The sequence below is a fragment of the Aulonocara stuartgranti genome (assembly GCF_965226115.1).
Source record: "Aulonocara stuartgranti genome assembly, chromosome: 22".
Classification (NCBI taxonomy): domain Eukaryota; kingdom Metazoa; phylum Chordata; class Actinopteri; order Cichliformes; family Cichlidae; genus Aulonocara; species Aulonocara stuartgranti.
In genome coordinates, this window is record NC_138957.1 from 2,253,523 (window position 1) to 2,273,918 (window position 20,396).

At 44.7% G+C, this 20,396-nt stretch overlaps 3 protein-coding genes across 3 annotated transcripts; 2 read left to right on the top strand and 1 right to left on the bottom strand.

Annotated features, from left to right (window-relative positions):
- Positions 1 to 1,239: 1,239 nt before the first annotated feature.
- Positions 1,240 to 2,488, bottom strand: snapin (SNAP associated protein; the record flags this gene model as incomplete). Its single annotated transcript, XM_082522678.1, has 4 exons — positions 1,240 to 1,656; positions 1,929 to 2,047; positions 2,120 to 2,166; positions 2,292 to 2,488. The coding sequence occupies 4 exons, from the start codon at positions 2,486 to 2,488 to the stop codon at positions 1,549 to 1,551; spliced, it is 471 nt and encodes a 156-aa protein (XP_082378804.1). The 3' UTR covers positions 1,240 to 1,548.
- chtopa (chromatin target of PRMT1a) lies at positions 2,298 to 8,890 on the top strand. The gene is made up of 6 exons (XM_082522677.1): positions 2,298 to 2,742; positions 3,247 to 3,336; positions 4,372 to 4,522; positions 6,637 to 6,811; positions 7,196 to 7,339; positions 7,970 to 8,890. Exons 2-6 carry the CDS (start codon positions 3,272 to 3,274, stop codon positions 8,158 to 8,160), a joined length of 726 nt encoding a protein of 241 aa, XP_082378803.1. The 5' UTR covers positions 2,298 to 2,742; positions 3,247 to 3,271; the 3' UTR covers positions 8,161 to 8,890.
- Positions 8,891 to 16,641: 7,751 nt separating this feature from the next.
- Positions 16,642 to 19,417, top strand: txnipa (thioredoxin interacting protein a). The gene is made up of 6 exons (XM_082520316.1): positions 16,642 to 17,042; positions 17,196 to 17,271; positions 17,375 to 17,522; positions 17,612 to 17,971; positions 18,051 to 18,353; positions 18,441 to 19,417. Exons 1-6 carry the CDS (start codon positions 16,787 to 16,789, stop codon positions 18,486 to 18,488), a joined length of 1,191 nt encoding a protein of 396 aa, XP_082376442.1. The 5' UTR covers positions 16,642 to 16,786; the 3' UTR covers positions 18,489 to 19,417.
- Positions 19,418 to 20,396: the final 979 nt, after the last annotated feature.

A 20,396-nucleotide genomic window follows, 5' to 3' on the forward strand; every position in this document is an offset into this window, starting at 1 on the left:
TCTGGTTGATCTTGGTTTCATCTGTCCAAAGGATGTTTTTCCACAACTGTGCTGGCTTTTTCAGTTCTTTTTGTTTAATCAAAGTCCAGTCTAACCTTTCTATTCTTGAGGCTTATGGTCGGCCTGCACCTTGCAGTGAACCCTCTGCATTTAGACTTGGACATCGATACAGCTACCTCTCCTGGAGAGTGTTGTTCACCTGGTTGTGATGGGGTTTCTCTTCACCGTGGAAATGATTCTGTGATCATCCACCACTGCTGTCTTCTGTGGACGTCCAGGTCTTTTTGTGTTGCTGAGTTCACCAGTGCTTTCTTTCTTTCTCAGGATGTACAATCTGAAGATTTTGCCACTCCTAATATTGCAGCAATTTCTCAGATGAGTTTTTTCTGTTTCCAGTTTAAGTACGGCCTGTTTCACCTGCATGGAGAGCTCCTTTGACCACATGTTGTCTTCCAAATGCAAACACCACACCTCAAATCAACTCCAGGCCTTTTATCTGCTTAATTGATAATGACATAACGAAGGAATCACCCACATTTGTCCAATTACTTTTGGTTCGTTTAAAAAGCAGGTGGCACATGTTAAGGAGCTGAAACTCCTAAACCAGGGGTGTCGAACTCCAGGCCTCGAGGGCCGGTGTCCTGCAAGTTTTAGATCTCACCCTGGGTCAACACACCTGAATCAAATGATTATTTCATTACCAGTCTCTGGAGAACTTCAAGACATGTTGAGGAGGTCATTTAGCCATTTCAATCAGCTGTGTTGGTTCAAGGACACATCTAAAACCTGCAGGACACCGGCCCTCGAGGCCTGGAGTTCGACACCCGTGTCCTAAACCCTTCATCCAATTTGGATGAAGATCGTCTCAAATGAAAGCTGCACATTATGTCAGTGTCCATTATATAATTGGAATATGTTTCAGTAAACGGGTAAAAGAAAAAAAGAAAGAAAACAACAGCAACTTGTGTCAGTGTCCAAATATATAAGGCCCTAACTCTGTGGTCTGCCACTGGGCTGCTGAGTTACTGGGGTTTCCAACACTTCCACTTTTGACACCAGTGAATACCACTTCCAGTTGATTGTGTATCATCGTGGAGTAAAGATTCACCGACAGTGGCATCTTGTACACTTCCACACTGCCTTACAGTGAATGACCCATTCTTTCACAAATGTTTGTGAGGCAGGTTGCAAAGCCAGTGATTGATTTCACACACCTGTGGCAATAAAAACATCAAAAGATTAAGAGCTGTGGCTCCTATAGTTTTGTCCACATAGTGTATCTATTTATTGAGTGCATTAGAATTATTACATAAATATCTCCACTGTGCAAGCCCGTACTCTGAAGTTGCCAAATGGTAAGCAGACAGCAGCTTTTTCACTGTGACAAAAGCAGAACATCAGCGAGGTATTAAACAAAAAGACAAGCAAATGTCAAAGGAAGACCGGCCCCTCCTGGTTTTTAGCTTCCTATAATCACAATCAACCGTTCCTGCTGATCAAAATAGCTCACAGTATTTACTGTGTGGAGCAGGAGGTTCAAGGTGAGGTTCATGGTTTACTAGGTGAGCGGGAAGCGAAGACGCCCGATGTCTCCAGTATCGTCTTCCTCCGCGCCGTCTCTTTGGCCACGTTGTGGTTGAGCCGCCTCAGACGTTCCTGGACAAAGAAAGCTCAGGTTGTGTAATGTTTCTATATCGTTTTCACACCATTTTCAGGTAACTTGAATAGTTAGTATATCTGTGGTCGCCATGGAAATCGGAATTACAAGTCTCGTCATACAGTATTTGTAGTATACCTCCCTTACAGGGGCCCAATATTACATTATACTAATTTCCTGCCTAATGTCTGATGTGACGAAGGCTGATCGTAGGCATGCTGACGGGCAGAGCGTGATACAGAAGAAGATCAGCTACAGACTGGTCACTGACCTGAGCGTTCTGCAGGATGTTGTTTACTAGCACAACTCTACGCCTCGCATTCAACAACTTCTTTACATATGGGTCCAGGTCCAGAGCCACCTTCTGATGTTCGTTTATCCTGCATAACTCTGAAAAACCGCACACAGCACGTTATTTATGAATCTTTTATAGCTGATGCTATATTTGAAGCAGGACCTTACCTGTGGCCAGACCGTCTATATGTTCTCTTAATTCCACTTGGCTTTTTCTGTAAAGAAACGTGAGTCACGTGAGTCCAGAGACAACTGAACAACAAAACAATCAGTCTGACGGGGAAAGTCAGCTGACTGTCAACAAGCTGGCGCGGTCTAATCTAACGAGGACGCGAGTTACCTGACCGAGTTCACATGCAGGTCGAGCTGCTGTATCGCTGGTCTCAGGAGGTCGAGCAAACCCTCGGCAACAGCATCGTTACCAGAAGAACCTTCGACTAAAGCTGTAGCTGCCATTTTACTGAACCAGCGCGAGCGGACAGGAAGTCGTGCCCTCGTGACGTCAGCGTCACAAGAACCTCTCCATTTTCTTCCCATCAGTAGCCAGGAGCACCATTTTAGGCTTTCGGATCGCGAAGGAGTCTCGATTTCCGCGTTATTACAATATTCCTGGGAGAGTTTGATATAGGGTCGCTTACCTAAGCGCTGTTTCAAACCGCGCGTGCGTGGGGAGCTAGTATATGGTCAGTTGTATTTAAACAGGATACACGGACACCTATACGAAGCCGCCGTGCTGCTAAAGCTAACCTTAGCTAGCTTTGAGGCATTTCTCTACCAACGCAGAATCCGCTGTAAGTATGAGACGAAGTTGTTGTTCGTCGATAAACGACATGCTAGCGAAGACGAGGCGGAATCGTTACTCCGTGTTCTTGTCTCTGCAGTTTGTTATAACCGGATGGACGCTCGCTAAACATTTAATTTTTCCACCGGACGTGATCGACAATTGGGTTAAAATTAAAACGTTCTCTTAAAGAATCGATCCCTTTTGTTGCTGGTGACACAGAAAAGAGTTTAAAGAAGTTGAAAACTTTGCTAAGTCAACCAAACTGGCGGTGGTCTGAAGTGTAGCTTGGGTGGGAGGGGGTCGTGGGTTACTCCTACAGGGAGGATTTGTGTGACACTGTGTGTAGTCCTCAAAATAATCTCTCTGTTAAACACGTGTGTAACAGCTGATGTTAATTACAGCAAATTCCTTGCAACAGTGACTTAAAAGTGGTAATTTAACTTCTAGTAGTAGTGCGTACATTATGTGTAAAAGAGAGGGAGGTGAAACACATTCTCTTTTCTGTTTCCAGGACTCTACAATCAAAGTCTTTCAAAATGAGTGCGGCTGCCTCCCAAAAAGTTGTCCTGAAAAGCACCACCAAAGTGTCCCTAAATGAGCGGTGAGAGGCTACGCACCCTGTCAGAAATTAGTCACCTGCTGCCAGCCTTGGCTTGTGCAGGTTCTGATACTCTCTGCGGAACCTACTGTTGGGACCAAACCTGATATGGATGCAGCTCTGGCTGTTCCCGTGTGTGCGCTGCTCATTCAACTCTCTTGGCCCTGTCCTTGTTTGTGTTACATGTAAATGAAGTGTGGGGCAGGAGGGGCTTGCCCAGGCCAAATGTTTTGTGTGAGCAGCACGCACATGTAGACGAGGGGTGACTGTAGCGGTCGTGGTTGGTAAAGCATACGCAGAACCAGACCACCATCCTGTAAATGCCTCGGCACGCTGGCTCCCTGTTTAAACAGCACTGTATACGTCATGTATACACCATTAAATGGGACAGGAGGGCTAAAGCTAAGTCAGTGAGATGGGGCATCTCGTCTTTTCTGCCTCTCATCTTTTTCTCTCTCAGACCAGTAAAAGTGAAGCTTTTTATCTCCTCGTGTTCTATCATCTTTCTTCTTCTTCTTTCTCCTTTCCCTGCTCAGAGTACTCAGTCCTAGCTTGGACGTGACAAGGGACTACCCCTTCCCCCCAGTTCCCTAGTTCCTGACCACTTGGTGGTTTAAATAAAGTCACGGTCCATCCTGTAAGTGGCTGGGTGCCAAAGCACACCTCATGCCCTGGCCTCTGCTGCTGCGACATGATGACATCCCTGCAGTGTCAGCTGGAGGCTCGTAAGTGGCAATTGTGGCTCTTCTTCTGAAACTTTCTCTCTCCTTCTGTCCTGAAGTCTGCTTTCAACTGTTTTTTCTCCTTGTGTTAATTTTACAACACAGGCTAAAGTCAAGTGTAAGTAACTCTGGAATATCATATGATTGAGAGAGAAAATAAGTGCCAACAAGTGGAACAAAGTCTAACATGACTAAAGAGCTGCCACGATCGTCCATATGAGAAATGACATGATGTGGAACCCTGCTTCCTCCTCCTCTGTATATCCCCTGTCCCCTTCTTTTACTTCCTCCTTCTTTTTCCCTCCCACCTCTAAAGCTTCACTAACATGCTGAAGAACAAGCAACCCACTGCGGTAAGCATTCGAGCCACCATGCAACAGCAGCATTTGGCTAGCGCCCGCAATCGTCGGCTGGCCCAGCAGATGGAGAACCGGCCTTCGGTGCAAGCCGCTCTGAATCACAAGCAGGTGAGCGCGACGCTCGGGTGAAATTGGTGTCCGTGGCACTGTTGGTTCCATCTGAATATGTTTAACCCGAATTAAGGCTACGTCCACACGTACACAAGTGTTTTTGAGAACGCAGCTTCTTCTGTGCGTTGGGCCTTTCATCCACACGTGCACGGCGTTTTGCATCACTGAAAACAGATTTTTAAAAACTTTATGTGTGGACTCAACGCCAAGGGTGTGCACCTTTTTTTTGCATCACACGTTATTGTTTCCATGCGATGAATTTCTACAATATTGACAAAATATTGTTGCTGTTAATCTGCAGCTTTTACATGCTTTCATATACAAATACAGTTTAGAAAGACATCTTTGTTTACGCTTTCCCTCCCAGGCTGCTCGACTTCTGATTGGCTAACATTTCTACACAGTTAGGATTATAGACAGGGCTGCACACAAGTGGTCTGCAGGTGCGCATGCGCTGTCAAAATAAAAGATGCGCACCAGATAAGAAGTTGCAACGCGCGTTTGCGTACATAAGATTTTCTGGAGGAGGACAGACATTTGTTTAGAACTCTTAAAGATGTCGAAGAAGCTCCTTTAAGCAATTACTGTGATGTTCCTCCACCTCCAAAGAATAGCAGAAGGAGTCCGAAGAAACACGTATTCTCGTAAGTGGTTGCAGGAGGTGAGCTGGCTTCAAACAAATGATGAACGCACAGAGATGTGGTGCGGAATGTGCCGTGAAATTCCCACTCTAGTGGACAAAAACACTGCCTTTTATATGGACGCAAACGCGCGTTGTAATTTCTTATCTGGTGCGCGTCTTTCATTTTGACAGCGCATGCGTACCTGCGGACCACTTATGTGCAGCCCTGATTATATCGCCACCTGTTGCTTTGGGTCGTTTTTGAAAGCTATTCAATTTGTTTTTTGCATATAAATGTTGACGGGATTTTTTTATTTAAACGGAAAATCTCAGTTTACAAAAACACCTGTGTCCATGTGGACGTGGCCTGAGTGTGTGAGTAGAGAAGGAAATCAGTCACCCGTGGTTCTCTGATGCTGCTGTTCACCACAGCAGTGGGTAAATAAAGAGCACAACCGAAGCTGAACTGCATCTATGGTCCAGTCAGAATCTGTGATCTTGAATATTTTGGATCCATCCAGTCCTCCAGCTGGTCTCTGACCTGGTCAGTCTGTGGACAAAGTGTGATGTGAAATTAAAAAAAAAAAGATTACCTGGAGCCTGCAGACATCAAACCACAGTGTCAGCAGTGATGCTGAGGGATGGTATCAGGTTTGATAGGAAAACACCTGGATTTTTCCATTTTTATATTAACAATGACGTAAAAGCGATCGTGCCAAAACGGTTTATTATTCCAGCCATTCCCCAAACCTTGGACTGCCACAGCCCAGTTTGAAATGTGAAAAGCTTCTGCTGCTCACAGCTCTGATCAGTGTTTGACAATTAGGCATTTCTTTTACGTTTCGGGTGACTTAATTCTCCACACGCTGCTCTGATTTCCAAATGTTCTTTCCAAATAACGGGGATTGAAAAATGGGTCGGAAGACGATCATCCCCTGGGCTTGTTTCAGTTTTCATGGCAACCTTAAACTGACTGCAGAGTCCAAGTTAAAATGTCCTTTTTGACAGAAATGTTCAAAGCCCTTTGATTTTGGAACAACTGTACAAGTATAAGACCTTTTAAAATGATGTAGTCTATAATAACAAGTTCCTGGCTCTTTCAAAATTAAAATCAAAGGAAGAATCCAGCTAAGGTACCGACAGCATTTTAGATTTGATTTCTTATTTGTTAACGTTTGTGATTGGAGTCGACTGCAGCGTTTGTGCAGAGTGTGAGAGTCCTGGGTGAAACGTGTGCATGCACACAGAGCAGCATGATTGCAGCCTTCATCGCAGCTCTGTGGCAGCACGTGAAATCCAGCCTGCCCAGCACCTGTAGGTCACGCTGGCCTCGTTCAGTAAAGACTTGCTGTGAGTCTGAGCCGCAGGTCATTACGAGGCTCCTGTTACTGCCATGTGCAAGATGATATTTCCTGAGGATTCAGCTTACTGATTTTAATTTTGTCGTAATTGCTTTTGTAATGTAGCATTTGTAATTAACATGTGTCAGAGCCTAAAGCAGCGACTGGGGAAGAGCAACATCCAAGCCCGGCTGGGTCGGCCTGTTGGGGCTCTGATGCGTGGAGGACCTCCTGGAGGCAGAGGAGGAATGCGCGGGATGAACAGAGGAGGTCTTCGGGGACGAGGCAGAGGAGGCATAATGAGGGGAGCTCTGTCCCTGAGAGGTATGTATCAACAAACTTCAGTGTCTGCCTGGATTCTAATGGCATCCTTTAAGCTGTGTACATACTGGAAGTGATTTGCAGGAGACTGTAGATGGTGAAACACATTTGGCAGGTGGGACCCAGGATCTTATCTCTCATCTCAACGTCCATGCAAGCGACTACCAATGAGTGCGCAGGGTGCCATTGATTGACATGTAGCCTAGCATCGAATGCATTAGAGAATTACCTAGGCAACTGGTACCTGGGATGTCTGCAGGAGACGGGCCGCCAACCTTAATGCCATGTGGGACTAGTGAAATGCTTTCAGAAACGTTGGTTTGACTGTCGCTTCGTTTTTAAGTCTTGCTTCGTGCTCCTACTGAGTGTTGGCTTTGCATTACACAGGGAAGCGAGGTTCTACAGGTGGGCCCATGCGAGGCCGTGGTTCTGCCGGTCGTATGGCAATGCGTAGAGGAGGCCGCCAGCGTGGTGCAGGTGTTGGAAGAGGAGGAGCTCTGTCCCGAGGAGCAGCTCGAGGAATGCCCAGAGGTCAGGGGCTTGTTATTTAATTCAGCTTATTTGTGTAGCACCAGTGAACTGTCATTTTTTAATATCTATTCAAAACTGTTTTATTCATACAGTGCAAGTCACAGCAGCGCTCGCCTCAAAGTGCTTCATGTTACGGTAGAGACGCTGACACAGGACAACAAAAAGTGATAACTAATGACTAAATGTAGAGTGGGGTAAATGCTGTAGCTGGATAAAGGTGCATAAAGTGCATCATGGGAAGCTCCTGGCAGCCTAGGCCTATTGTAGAGTAACTAAGGAAGGATTCAGGGTCACCTGATCCAGCCTTAACTATATGCTTTATTAAAAAGGAAAGGTTTGAGCCTAATCTTAAAAAGGACAGAGGGTGTCTGTCTCCTGGATCCAGACTGGGAGCTCTTCCACAGAAGCTGAAGGCTCTGCCTCCCATTTAAACTTCAATTATCTGATGAGCTACAAGTGAAGCAGCAGATTGGGAGCGAGGTGCTCTGTTGGGGTGATGCGGTTCTTTGAGGGCTCTAAGATAAGATTATTGAAGACTTTGTGAGGGGGACTTTAAATTCAGAGCCAACAAAACATTTGCTCTTCAGTTGAACAAACTCCTGAAGATTTCTGCTCTGTGTTGCTTGACAGGTCGCGGGGGGCTGCGTGGACGTGGCGGTTTTGCTGGGCGACGTGGACGTGGCCGAGGTGTCGGTAGACCGGCTGTTACTCGCGAGCAGCTGGACAACCAGCTGGATGCCTACATGTCAAAGACTAAGGGACATTTGGACGCAGAACTGGATGCCTACATGGCCCAGGCAGACCCCGACTCTATGGAGTAAAGGACTGTGGACTGAGCACACAGAGGCGCTGAAGTTGGACGAACAGTGTAGTGTTGATGTGCTGAGAAATGATTGTTAATTTAGCTGAAAGTGATGACACTTTAGGTGGCACCCAGTAGCGGTCTAAACAATATTGTGTGGGTCACTGCTCGGTTGTGCATCGACCCGCTCGTTCAGAGCCCTTTTAATCCTGGAGGGACTTCTTATGCATTAACAAACCCTGCTGTTTCTAGACTTCTGTGTCCAAGACGGGTTTTTTCCGTTGTCATTTTTTTTATTTATTTTTTTTTCTCCAAAGGGACAAACTGTCAAAATTTTACATTTGTTGAAAGCAGTTTTTAAATGTGCTTTTCTTTTAAACATTTGCCTGCTCGAATCGTGGGAATTCAGAAGTTTTAAGCATCACTTTGTTTGCCGTTTGCTTACAGTGAAATGTTCTAGGTGAAATTTGAATTAAAGTGGAAACTATTTCCTTAATTGTGTCAAATGTCTGAGTTTTAAATGTGCATTCACATCCAAGAGCTGGCTGTCTTTGAATGGTGTTTTTGTAGGAGGGGGGGTTGATGCTTTCACTTCTGCTGTTTTCACAAAGTAACTTTGAGGATGCCATGTTCATTTTGGGCCGAAGATGGCTTTGTTGCACCAACAGAATAGTTCTCATGAGTCTGTGGGGTATCTAATGAAGTCAGAGGACTTAGTGCCACAAAAAATAAACAACTTTTGGAAAAACCTTGTTTGTTTTTTTTTGTTTTTTTAATGAAACTGAATTATTCCCAAGTCTTTCACTTTGCCCTCTTTGACTTTTTTTTGTAAAAAGAAAACTACAGTGAGTTTCTGGAGTTTGGAGGCTCAGCATTTCTCTCAGCTTGTACTTGGGTGCAGTCTTTGATCTGAATAGTTTGTTGTGACTTGATTGGATTTTAGAATCTTATTTCTTCATTGTTCAGCTGTGTTTGGTTAATTTTCTGCGATGAATTTTAATGTAGTTCCTGTTTTGTTTAGAAATCGTTCGTGTGTCAACACAAAAGGTTAAACAGACCCGTTAAAGTATGCTTGTAGGTAACATTCACAAAGGTAGCATGGTTTGGCACTTAATTTTACCCGTCAGAGTATTTTTCTAGCTAATATTCATAAAGGTAGGACAATTTTGCCACTGAATTTCGTGTTGTGCGCATGCGCAGAAACAACGGGTAGGATGGATTACCAGAACACCGGATCAATCCAAAGATTGATAATGCTGATACCACATTGGTATCAGATGGTTGCATAATGCGATCAGTATTTAAATTTGCATTTAGTACTGTTGCTGTTTCATCCGAAAGTGGACGTCTCTGTGCTAAAAGCACTTGTCACGTGTCTTGCATATTTTGTTGCCAAGCCCTCAAATGAATGAGGCTGAGCAGACGCGTGACGTATGTAGAACGCAGTGAGTGATGGCAGACACAAAGGAGCATCCTGTGGAGACACAAACACTAGAAACTTTGCAGGAAGGCTATTTGCTATTGTGACACCAATTTATACAAACAAGAACACTCGCGATAAACACAGCTGCTTTGTACATTAATAGTATGGGCTCTTGCTATCAGCGACGCTGGAACTGTATTTGCTTAGCATCGGATCTGCAGCGTCGCGTGAGTAGGTGTCGAAAACCGGTTTCGAGTGACGTAACACTTCCTATAAAGGGCTTTGCGCCGGGTCTCGAGTTCCTTTCTCTGCGGTCCGTCATGCGAGGACGAGAGGTAAGCCGAACTGAGCGTGTTGGTTAGTTATGTCCTCTGTGTGTATATAGATATGTGGTTGCATACGTTTTATTATTTAAAACTTAAATGCGATGCTCTTAAACCTCTGTGAACATAGCTAACATCTAGCTTGGCGCTAAAACTGTACGCGTTTTTTAGTATACAAGCTTCCAACAATGCGCCAATTTATTTTTAAAAACGACAAAAAAATAAACCGTCGACTGGTTTTCCTCTGGTTAGAATCGCGTTTCACCGCACAGAATCACAAAGTCAGGACAGTCCTTACTCTGTGATTTGCTCGAACCTGGTGTTAACACAGGGTGTTAACTTCGGGACTCCCGGAGGGCCTGGTTAGCTTTCTGCGGGGAGTACGACCCGACCTACGCACGTGGAAGGCGCCGTGGCCGGCGTGTATGTTAGTGTGGGGTGCCCGAGGAATATCTGGCCGAGCAGAGAGGGCACTTCTGCTGCCCGCTCCACTCCGAGGCCTGTCCGTCAGCCTGCAGTGCGCGCTGTTGTCGGAGGGAGGCAGTGTGCCGGATGTGTTACAGCGTGTCTGTGAGCCAGCCGCGACAGAGCGAAGCTGTAATAGAAAAGCTGAGGTGAAACAAAGAGTTAAAATGATGAAAAGCGTCGCTGCAGCCGCTGTCTGTGCTTTTCCTGCTTTATATTTTGCGCTCTGGGTTTTTTCGTGGTTCTTTCGTACTCTGAGCTCTGCTATCGCTCCGTGCTCTGTTCCGGCTCACTTGTCAACCAATCAAAATTCGGCAGGCTCAAACGTCATCAGCTTCCAACGACGCGCAGTCAGGGTCTTGGAAATAATTGAATGTCTGTATTAAGTCCTCTAAAAGGCCTGTGAAGACCAACGTGGGCTGCATGTGGCCCACGACGTAAAATGAGTGTGAAAGACGTCCTTTAGAAGTTTCCAGAAGTGCAACGTATAAATGTAGAGACAAGACTGTTTCTGGTAACCTGTAGTCAAAAACTATTGTACATCGATGCATTATTATCATAGCAAGTGTTAACAAGGCAAGCCTGCCTTATTGATATATCTAAGCTTGTATTACCATGGAGACGGTGCTGTTAATTAAGAAACCAGAGTATTAAGAGCAGTGCACCTCTTGCCGTTTGAAAGAATGCAGCTTGGGTGTTATGAACTGAATCGTATGCATATTTTTATATGGTATCTGCCCACAATGCCACAGTGCAATCACCTGCTGGGGTTTTCCTGCACTGTGGACTAATCCCTGGGCTACAGTGGCTATAGAACATCAGGTTTTGCTTTCACCTCTGCATCATTGGTTGCTTAGTGGTGACAATGAGCCCTGACACACTCGACATACAAGTTTGCATCTCCTCCCATTTAACACAAACTTCTCGTTTTGCAGGATGTGATGGGGAGCAGTGGCTCTACAGTTCTTGCTGCTGCGATGGTGCATGTGGTCAGTTGTATTTAATGTTTGTTTCAACAAAACTGTACTGTAATGGCTGATTTTTGTCTGGTTGCAACGCTCATGGGTCAGCCTCAGCTAAAGCACTATTAAAGATTTGTTAATCCAAGCAACAAAGCAGAAGATAAACAGTGGATGTTTTCACTTCAACAACAGAAATGGGCTTTAGAGTCCAACCATAATCTGCTTGGCTGTGGTGCCTCAGCTAAATATCCATTTCTTCCTGTGTTTTAAAAAAACAAAAACCTGCTTTAGCAGTGGTGAAGCACCAAAATGAATATGACACACTACTTTCACGCATGACTGTTGATTAGCACAGTATGAGCTCTGGTTCTGTCAAGTGGGCCATAAAGCTTATGCAGTGCAAAGAGCAATATATTCTCTTGCAACCCACTGCTGCAGACTTTCCGCAGCAGTGTTACTAATGAGGACTAACATCTGTTGGTGACCTCGCGTGTTCTGTAAACTGACCTGAAATTTCAGTTTGAAAACTTGTTAAAACGAGAAACTGTACCGTTTCCCTGCAGGTGTCGCAGACGACGCTTCAGTCCAACTCGGTAAGTCGTGCTTGAGGACTAATGTGCTGTAGACCAAGTAATGATGATTGGCTTAATATGTTCAACTGCTCTGAAGTGTGAGTGACAGCTGCCTCTCTGAACACCTGCTGCACTGTAACCACAAACTGAGTGTTGTTGAAGTCCCGCTGACCTCCATCCTACCTCCTTCTGGCAGGTTTTCCTCTTGACCTGACTTTCTGCACTGAGGCAGCAGTAAACGGTACGTCGCGTTTCTGCATCCATATCACTCCCACGATGTAAATGTCCACCACAGTGAAAACCAGACTGACACATGATTAAATCAGTGAATCAAGATGTGCAAAAGGAAAAACAAGATCTGTTAGAATGAATGTTAATCTCAAGGAGAAGTGAATTGGAGCCACAATGGCAGCACTGTGTGGTATCTGCAGCCAGCTGCTTCGTTAGCTGGTTTGTTCAAAAGTCAGTGCAAGATGAACTCAACAAATGGCATCGTTGGTCTCCCGACTGCTTGTGTTTGGAGTCCTGGTAAACATGTTGGTACACACTGCATTACTCGTGGATCCGTACTCATCAAATAAAGCTGTTTTTGTTTTTTTCCTGCAACTTAATTTTTGTTGCTGATCTGAAAATGAATTGCTTTTGTAATCAGCCATGGTGTTTGTCCCAGTAACCCTGCATCAACTGCTGAGCTCACTGTTTACCTTTTTCCAGGTTTCTGCTGCCACAACTGATCATGTCCTGATCCAAGGTTTCAACTGCAGTAATGAAGGTGAGGATTGGCCCAAAGGACAAAAGGGGCTGGAGCCTTGGTCCTTCCTTACTAATGTCTGTGGAAATGTGTTTTTGCACAGAGTAAGAACAAGTGCATATGCAGATTCTCTTGTTTCTAACGCTGTTTATCTTGTGCAACTAAAATAATTTTGTATCAGCAGGTTGTGCCAAAATGTTGCTGCCACACCTCATTCCCCTGTAAGTGTCAACATGTTTCCCACGAGGTGCAAGTGACAAACCCTCTATTGTTAGGAGGAAGCAGCAGACTGTCCAACTGAAGACGCTGAAATAAATCAAGTTCAAGTAAGAAATTGACTGGTGCTTGATGTAGTCGTGCATATCATTTATGCTCCGTAGTATGCTGAGGTCTATCCCGACAGACCTTTCTCTGTAGGGCCGTGTCGTTGGAAATGCCTCACAAAGTAAATCTGTTTCGCTTTACCCACATGTTCACTGCCATGAACGTTGTGAGATACTGATGCAGAACAAGTGTCTGTCAAATATTACCAACTGCTCCATAGATTTTCTATTCTGTCATTGTTTACAAGTCTTATCAGTGGACTGTTTTCATATCACTGGTTAGGGTGGACCACACAGATAAACATGGATAGGAGTAATCGGTATAGTGTGAGTACCGTGAGGTTCTGTGCATACCACGAGCCTGCTTTAACAGAGTTTCTTTTTTTTAATTTAATATTTTTTTAAATGAATGATCTCTGAAAATCCCTGAACTCTATAAAACTCACAACATGAGGTTTTCAGCAACATTTGGAAATTTTAAAAAGAGGGAGAGATCTGGAGCAAAGAGGCAGAGCAGTTACCGCGACGATGAGCTCAGGTGGCATGGAGGAATTCTTTCCGAGCATCAAAAACAGCAGCACTTGTTACCGTAATCAACATTAAAACTTCCTGTTCAACAAGCTCCAGTATGAGGAAAAGCCAGCTGCTCGCATGCAAAGTGACAGCAGTGAAAATGAAATGTGCAGGTGAACAATTAACAATTAACAGTTAACTGAAGCCTGCAGCAAGCAGGCCTGGGTCTAAAGACGGTCTTCATTAGAACATGACAGGACACGCTCCAATAATTTAATAAACTCTCCATATTACTGTGAAGCACTTTGGTGTGCCTTCGGGTTTTTAAATGTGCTATATAAATAAAATTGTATTGTAAACCCATGTGTTTCAGAATCTGAAGGCTGTCCTGCCTGCATGGAAAGGACTGCAGCTGATCGCTGTAAGTAGTGTTTGTGCGTCTGTGTGTCAAAGTGGTCATGAACCAAGGCTGTCAGGATTCTGTGTTCCTGTTTAGCTGTGGACATGACCAAAAAGCAAGCCATCCCAGTGGGCTTCTCAAGCAACCAGCTTAGAAGAACCTGTTGGGAACATTTCCTGAGGGGTATATGAAAAAGCAAAATTCCAGGATTAGTGACATGTTGAGGCTTCACTTTCAGGAAGGTGTCGCTCAGTCACTTTGATTCAATAAAAATGTATTTCTATAAGGCCAGTTCACAGTAAAGGTGCTTTTAATGTAAAAGAAGCTCCAGCAGAACCAGGCTCAGGGGGTGGCAGTCGTCTCCTGTGACTGGTTTGGGGTGAGGGTAAACGATCATGATGTCGTTGCTATAACGACGCCTAGCCCATTGGGGCAGTAGTTGAGTGTAGTGACAAACTGTAGAGTCGAGCTAAGCAGCTGACATATTCAACACAATTGATGTCACTGACTTCACTTAGTGACGGTGCTGCAGTCATTCTGTGTCTGAAATCTGTTCTTTTCCTTTCAGGAGTGGATCAGTGATTCCTGAGAGGAGACGGTTCTCCAGGCTGACGCTGGCTTTGGAGGAAACGTGTTGTAACCTTTGCAAATGAGGATTTAATAAAGGATGTCGTGTTACAGCAAACCTTGACTTGGCACTTGTGTTTGGACCTTGTTTAAGTCTTTGGCTTGCAGAAACAAGGTCAATGAATACTTGGTGGTAATACATTTTAAAGCTCCGTACTTCATGATGATTTTGGGACATGGATGTCTGAGGGTTGATGTTTACACGTGTTCAGGTCTGATGGTTCCAGAACCTACTGAGGGACGTGGGGATTTTTATTTTATCACTGACTATTTTTAAAGAAAAGATCAAGGTTTTATTTTTAAAATCTTGCCTTGTCATAGATTTAATTCCTGCACTGTCCTATTAAACTTGAGACTAGCACTCACTGATACTGGGTGTTTGATCTTGATGCAGAGGGCGCTGGTATACTGTAGTAGCTTACTTTCTCCACTAGGAGGCAGCAGTACTCCATTAGCTTGAACCTAACAAGTACAACCTACAAAAAGTAGGTTGACGTTCACAGAGCTCAGAACGGCTTCGTGCAGGAACCAGACACCATATCGACGTTCCTAAGAAAGCTGCTGGGAGTTCTCCAATACTAGGTTTAACCTAGAAATGGCTAGATTTCTCCATGGGCTGTCATGAAGCTGTTGGGACAGGCTATTTTAACATCTTCTAGACTAGTGCTGTCAAACATGAGGCCTGGGGGCCAGGAAAACCCCAACCCAGCCTGCTTGGCTAGGTTGGGGTTTTCCTGAGGCCATACATTTTCTTTAGTCTATACTTGTCTTCACAGGTTTTAGTTTTACTTTCTTTCTCATGAAAACCTCCCATGTGTCCACTAACAGTACACCAAGGTAACTACATTTTCAATGTATTATTTTTGCACATGACTAATTGCAGGTTAAGCTCAGAGTCATTCGCTTTCTTTCTTTTGCTACAGGAAAAACTGAGAAATGTTGAACCTGCTGCTCTTTGTCTTATGTTAAAAGATCTTATTGATTGCACGTATAGTTGCACTCTTGCCACTGACTGAAATTAGTTTGACTCATCCATGTAAGGTAAGAGTATAAAATGAGCTTGACATCCCTGTTTTAGACCAAGACTCAGTATTAGACTTCCCTTTTTAAATGCTTATATTGTACAAAACACTCCCTTATTTCCCTGAAGCTCATATAAAGGATATCCATCCAGTTTTAGCCCTCTGTTTAGTGTTGACCTCGAAACCTTGAGCGTTCGATTCATTCTTTAAAACAGCTACTGGACAAAAAAGGCTACAGTGAAACTGAAGATGTTCAAAGTTTAAATATTTCAATAGGTTTATAATTTCATGTGCCTTATGTATTTTTGTTTTTGCGAGTGATTATAATCTGTTTCGTTTATTCTACTTTATCAAAGTATTTGGTGATACTGTGAGCTTTCTTTTTTTGCCTGTCCCGTTTGGCTCTTTCGCCATCAGAATTCTTGTCTAAAGGCGAAGAAAGATGCCCAACAGATTTACTTTACCAAATGGACCATCCCAGCCTTGCCATAATGATTGATAATTGATTCACCTTTTATTGTTTATTTTATTTTTACTTGTTAAATACGGGACAGACTTGACTGGGGAAAGAAAAACAGCGGGGAAGAGGGACGGAGATAAAGGGCAAAAAACAAAAACCAACAAAATAAGCAGACAAAAAAATACAAATATCAATCACCTGTTGAGAAAGAAAAAGAGAAAACAGGCAGAAGAAAGAAAAGAGCAACATAATAAACAACATCGCGATGATCTATGTGAATATAACAGTAAATACTAAATATTAAACAGCACGTAAGATCGACAGCGCACAGTGTGCTTTGCGGTAGGAGCTAAAAGGGTGTCGTTTGTGATACTGTGAGCTTTCAAGTTTCCCCTACATGTGATACTGGGTTGACTCATTGTCAGGCCAAGATTTCACACGTTTTAACGTGTTTACTATAAATGCAATGTTCTCTCTGTGTACTTCCAGTTTCCTGTGCGCGCATCTGCTGAGCACGCTGTACATTCTCCCAGCCACGCGGTGTACACGCGTTGTTTCGTTGCGCTGATTGGGCAGGGCTGACACAAACAAAGTTTTCTCCACCAATCAGAGCGGTGTGCACGCACTGAGCCATGCTGTTCATTCTGCCTCCTCGTGCCCCGCTCATAAAAACTGCCTCCTCCCTTTGTTTACAGCAAAGTGAATCGGTCGCTCGACGTGTTTGGATTATCGGTAGTTTCCAAGGGATTTATTTGTGAAGTTTCACGATTCAGCTCATTTTGTCCATTTTCGAGGTCGTCAATCATGGTGGCGATGACGAAGAAAGTTAAAATCTTTCAGATAATCTTTTCCGATCCCAGTAAGAGTTTTTACTGCGGCGGAGACACGGTGTCCGGCCGTGTCGAAGTGGAAGTCAGCGAAATGATGCGGGTGTCCGCGCTGAAGCTTCTGGGTCTGGGCTGCGCCAAGGTGGAGTACGCTAAAGGCAAGCAGCGGTGCCGACAGGAGGCCGAGTACCTCAGACATGAAACGGTCCTGCGGCTGCAAGACCAGCCCACAGGTACGGGAATTACCTTTATGCTGGATATCCTGGAATGTGTGTTCGACATTTACCGGCTTAAAACATGTTTGTGGGTGTTGTAAGAATTGTCAGGGCAGCCGTGAAACCTGCTGTGCATGAATATTGCTGTAAACGGTTTACTTTCTTTTCCAGACTCTGACGGCTCCGTGGTGTTGAGACCTGGCAACAAGTACGAGTACACGTTTGGATTCGAGCTCCCTCAGCAAGGGTGAGGATGCGCTATGTGACGCATGATTTTCCGTTATCTAAAGAGATGCAGTGTGCACCTCTCCACCGACTTACAAGTGATGGAGCAATAACGGTTCTTACAGGCAACTGGTGTCGTCATACAAGGGGAAGTTCGGCTACGTCCAGTACTGTGTCAAAGCCCTGATGGAGAGGCCGCAGCAGCCCGTGCTAGAGTGCAAGAAATGTTTCGAGGTGGAGGAGCCACTGGATGTCAACACCCCAGACCTGCTGGTGAGTTCACTAATGCCAGAACATAGTCAGTGTTTTTGTCATTGAAGCTTGGGACTGCATAACCGAACAGCCTTTCTGCTGCTCTTCAGTCTCCAGCAGGTGGCATGAAGGAGAAGAAAGTCACCTGCATGTTCATCCCTGACGGTCAGGTGTCATTGAATGCAAAAATTGACCGGCGTGGATTCTGTGAAGGCGAAGAGATCTGCATCAATGCGAAGTTTGAGAACACCTGCTCCCGCATTGTTGTGCCCAAGGCTGCCATCATAGCCAAACACACCTACCAGGCAAACGGCCGCACCAAGATCCTACGCCAGAAGCTGTCCTCGGTGCGTGGTAACCACATCATCTCTGGGATGTGCGACGCCTGGCAGGGAAAAACTATCAGGGTACCGAAGATCAAACCATCCATGCTGGGCTGCAACATCATCCGCGTGGAGTACGCTCTGATGGTGAGCCTTCAGTTTCTGAAAGTTTTGGTGTTTATCTCGTAAACATTGGTGTTAATAACTGTGTTTTTCTACATCATAGATTTACGTACACATTCCTGGTAGTGACAAGCTGATCCTGGAGTTGCCTTTGGTCATTGGGACTGCCGGTATGGGCAGCCGCAGCAACAGTGTGAGCAGCCAGGACAGTTCAGCCAGCACTGCCTCCCAGAGCTGGGTGTCTCTCAGGATGCCTTCTGAACCTCCGAGCTACTGCGACGTGACCCGGGACTGCCGCCTAGACCAGCCTCTCACACCTCTCCTTGATGACTTTGACGGCGATGACAGTCCCATCTTTATGAACGCACCAGCCTTCCAGTACCCAGCGCCGCCAGCCTACAGTGAGGTAAGCATCTCTGGTAACTTAAAAGTGTCCTGTTAGTAAGAAGTTGCGTTCCTTGAGATAACTAAAAGGAATTACGTGTTTTTTCAGGCGGAGGAGGAGTTCAACGGCAATGCTCACATGCTGCCGGTCTGCTGAAGTCCACCAGTGGGAACCGTGGAACTGTGGTCCACCTGTTAAGGACCAAACTTGAAAACAGGCAGAAGGTCTGAACTCCAGAGGAGGTTGGATGGAGAAGTAAAGGCACGAGTGTGGAGGTGGACTGAAATGTTGGTCGTTTGTTATGTCAGCTGCCTTCAACCTGCTTCATCGCTTATGAGTCTTCCTGCTCGTGCTCCTCAGACCAGAGATGTTGAGGCCCGATGGCACAGTGATATGCTGCATTTCTGAATAAGCTGCCCTTTCCAGAGACTCTCCATTTACAGCCACTATGACTTTGTTACTGGGCCGAGCACTGGCCTGCTGTGGCACCGTGGCTTTTTCTCATTGCACTCCAAGCCTGTATTTTTACAGGACTACTCAAAAGGAAACATCCTTTTACCAGTCCACTCAGTTTGCATCGCTGTTAAGAAATTGTTGGGAACACTGTTGCTTTTCAGAATCACAGCATGTAAATTTCTTCCTTAAATGTCAGTAGTGTTACCAGTGTTTGAAAAAAGTCCTTTATTCCTATATTGTTGCACTTTTTGATCGCTTTTGACTCTCCTACTGCCCAGAAGACTCTGTTCAACTGAACAATGTTTTTGATGTGGAGATATGCAACTTCCACCAGTCACCACAGCTTGGTGACTGGTGCTAATTACTGCGAGTGCCGTCCATACCACACGCTCTCGATGGAACGCACTTTATCTGAGGATCCTTGTATCTGATCTGCAGTTGTCCCAGACAACATTTCATTTAAGAGTTCCACTTCTGTGAATTCACAACTTCTGTTCTTTCAGGGCGCAGGGAAATCACTGTTAATGACTCATTTGTGAGAAAATATGTTTGTAATACGCTCTTGATACGTGCAGATGTTTTTGTATGAAACCCTATGGGTTCTTTTTTTATTAAAAACTATCCACTCACTTGTCTACCTCCTCCTTTTTTCTTTTTTTTTTCTGGTTGTCAGCTAAAAAAATTTAATCGCTGCAGGTTTTTGTTCCGCTTGCACAAACTCTTTGCGCAGCGAGCCGATGGAGAGGTCTTTAATCGCGTGTGCCGTTATATCTGCCCGTTTCTGTGAGTCGGGGCGTTTTCCCTGAGGAGATGACAACAGAAACAAAGATTAATACAATAAAGGCGTTTCGGTCAAAGAATGGTACTAATTTATATTTCTTTGTATTAAAATGTAATATGGACCTTTGTCATAGAAATGCTGGAATAGATTCCACACACTGTGGAATCTGACAGGGGAAATTAGTCAGTGGTTTATGTGACTTGCAGCAGTGTGGCTGAATCTATTTGGTTTCTCTTCCACAGCATGTCTTCATCCTGTCTTCCTTCTCTCACCCCAACCAATCACAGCAGATGGCCCCGCCCCTCCCTGAGCCTGGTTCTGCCGAGGTTTCTTCCTGTTAAAAGGGAGTTTTTCCTTCCCACTGTTGCCAAAGTGCTGCTCATAGGGGGTCATATGATTGTTGGGTTTTCTGTATGTATTATTGTAGGGTCTAGCGTACAATATAAAGCGTCTGGGGCGACGGTTGCTGTGATTTGGTGCTGTATAAATAAAACTGAATTGCATTGAAAATATTTTTCTTACACTTTTAAATGATGTTCTCCACTCTATACTACGTGCGTCAGTAGCCATTGCGAGCAACAGATAAGCAAAGTTTGTTTATCCAACAGTGCCTCTGACAGGCTCAGCTCATCTGCTGCTTCACAGCCAACCAATGGCAAACGACGAAAAGTCATGTTTAAGCTTCTCAGAGGCAGTGACATTTCCTCTGCTCTTTTCCTCTCCCTGGGAAATGACTACTGGAGCCTAATTGTTATTAAAAGTTCACAGCTTGACTTTCAGCCAAGTGACCTTCACACATTTGGCAAACACTAATAGACACAGTTTGA